General features: G+C 37.1%; 1 protein-coding gene across 5 annotated transcripts in view; it reads left to right on the top strand.

The window, feature by feature from the left end:
- Nucleotides 1-2,500, top strand: part of LOC144979975 (uncharacterized) — a 370,695-nt gene that overhangs the window by 116,876 nt on the left and 251,319 nt on the right. For 4 of the 5 annotated variants that reach the window (XM_078927344.1, XM_078927347.1, XM_078927348.1 and 1 more), the window contains one exon: nt 2,333-2,398. In XM_078927344.1, coding sequence (XP_078783470.1) covers nt 2,333-2,398 — 66 coding nt within the window. Of the gene's footprint in view, nt 1-1,785; nt 1,874-2,332; nt 2,399-2,500 lie in introns of those variants that run through there. The other variant, XM_078927349.1, reaches the window with a different exon arrangement.

Below are 2,500 nucleotides of genomic sequence, written 5' to 3'. Positions count from 1 at the left end.
TATTTCGCGTTAATAGAGTTTAAATACAGATCAAACAGCGGTGTCTTTGAAAAAAGGACCATTTACACTGTTGGTGTATGATAATGTTGTCTGTAGATAGATTGTGCTGTAGGCGTTTGTTTGGGTGAAGACTAGAAGACCAATGAGACACAGATGGATGAAAGGACAGAAATTAATTACAGATGCCGAGAGTGAGAATTTCAATACCCTTGGATCATGGTTGTTGGTGCCTTTGAGAGGATGGGGAGGGGGAGCGAGAGGGATATATATATATATATATATATATATATATATATATATATATATAATATATATATATATATATATATATAGAGAGAGGAGAGAGAGAGAGAGAGAGAGAGAGAGAGAGAGAGAGACTAGGAAGCCATCATCATCATCATCATCATCATCATCATCATCATCATCTCCCTCATCCTCCTTCCCTTCCTCCTCATCCATCACTATCATCATCATCATCATCATCATCATCATCATCATCATCATCATCATCATCATCAATCCTCTGGTCCTCCTCTTCCTCCTCCTCATCCTCTTCGTCCTCCTTCATCACCACCACCATCATCATGACTACATGCATAAAACCACACGGAACGCGTTGATATCCAAATCGTGTGACACTACACCGTTTACTCACCCTTTCCTTTGTAGCTTCCTCACAAATTTCAATACGAATGTTTTTGGCACGTTCTTATAAATAAATGCCTCAACGATTACAAAACAGAATCGTGATTATTGTACTAAAATGTTACACCTACATTTGTATTTCGCAATAATGGGACTAGTTATATAAACAATTCTTTTTGTTTCCACCGAGTTATATTTTTCATGCGTGATCGTTATTTCTTGTATTGTTTATTTAATGTAGGCGGTCCCTATAGATAGTTAGAAGTTGACGTCACCCAGGTCTTTGTTATTGCTTTTTGCCATCCGCGTTTATGAATAATTCTCACTAAACTGTACTATCCAGACTATAAACGTTCATGGTTTCACATAGTTTTGTGTGTTGGTCCGTTATACTTCCGGATGGCAATGTTGTGAGCTTCTTAGCCAAGCGCATACTATCTATAGCTGAGTTGGTATAGCTCTCGCTTCAAACTCAAAGGGACCGAGATCGCTCTAACAGAGCCAGCTACCCAATCACTGCTGGATGGACAGGGGTTCAGAAAAAAAAAAAAAAAATCTCGGCTGTCCTGGGGATCGATCTTGGTTCATTTGCGTGTGAAGCGAGTGCTCTACCAACTGAGGTATTGGGGCCCCCGGGAGTGGACTAGATTCCCCCCCCCCCCCACCCAAAAAAAAAATGAATCTTAAGTTAAACTAATTAGAAATATGAAATTTTAGTTGCTAGTCAAATCTCATTGACATAATAAGAACAAGCAAGAGGTTATTCTTGTTTTGAAATTGGTGAGGATGTCAACTTTATTTATTTATTTATTTATTTCTTTTGGTACATGTTTCATTGTTTTATTTGATAGCAACAGAAGCAAGAACAACAACAACAAAAACAATAACAAAATATTCCATGAAATTGAGGTCACTCATCTCTTTGTTACTATTTTTAGACCAGCCATTTTGAGGATCAGTTATCACTAAATTCTATCAATCAGACTATATCTTTAAGGTAACACGCAGTCTTGTCTGTTGGTACGTTATATATCCGGCTGACGGTTATTGTGAGTATTTTACCCAAACACATAGCATCAGTCATGGATATTAAAATCACAGAAACGTGTTATGATTATTAGATAAGTTGTGTTTTCTTGTTGGATAAATGGACGATGTTCACAGTGAGATAAAATAAACAATAGTTACACAATGTCTTTCTTCTCACGGACTAAAACGTATGACATCGGTGAGTTGATGTGATAGTGATAATAATGTTATGATGTTTTAATAGTATGGACTTGAAGGGGATTTTAACATTTTTTAAAACTTCCTTCCCCTCCCTCGCTCTTTGTCATACCACCCCCACCCCCTCCTCATTTTCCATCCTCTCTCTCTCTCTCTCTCTCTCTCTCTCTCTCTCTCTCTCTCTCTCTCTCTCTCTCTCTATATATATATATATATATATATATATATATATATATATATATATATTTATATATATATCCCTCTCTCTCTCTCACACCCACTCAATGTTTTACACACACACACACACACACACACACACACACACAGAGACGCTTTTAATCATAGTATAATATATTTGTCTCTCAACTAAACCAAGGCAACATTGACTTTGTTTGTCGAATCATGCTCGTGATGGTAAAAACGATTTTATTTTCATTTTCTTGTCCTTTGTCTTCCACAGCCTCAGCCGAGAGTTTCTTCAGGGCCCGAACCCATCAAGATGAATCGAGCGTTGGGAGTTTATCGGGTAAGTCATTAAACAGCAAACAATAAATGGTTCTTATTCTGTCGTTTTATTAAAGAACACAGTATGTGCTATTTGGTTAACATTGCATATAGATAGAACGAA

The sequence above is a fragment of the Berghia stephanieae genome, chromosome 9 (assembly GCF_034508935.2).
Source record: "Berghia stephanieae isolate SIO BIC M18660-M18661 chromosome 9, UCSD_Bste_1.3, whole genome shotgun sequence".
Taxonomy (NCBI): Eukaryota; Metazoa; Mollusca; class Gastropoda; order Nudibranchia; family Aeolidiidae; genus Berghia; species Berghia stephanieae.
The sequence above is the reverse complement of the archived record's forward strand: the minus strand, read 5'-3'. Positions and strand labels throughout refer to the sequence as shown.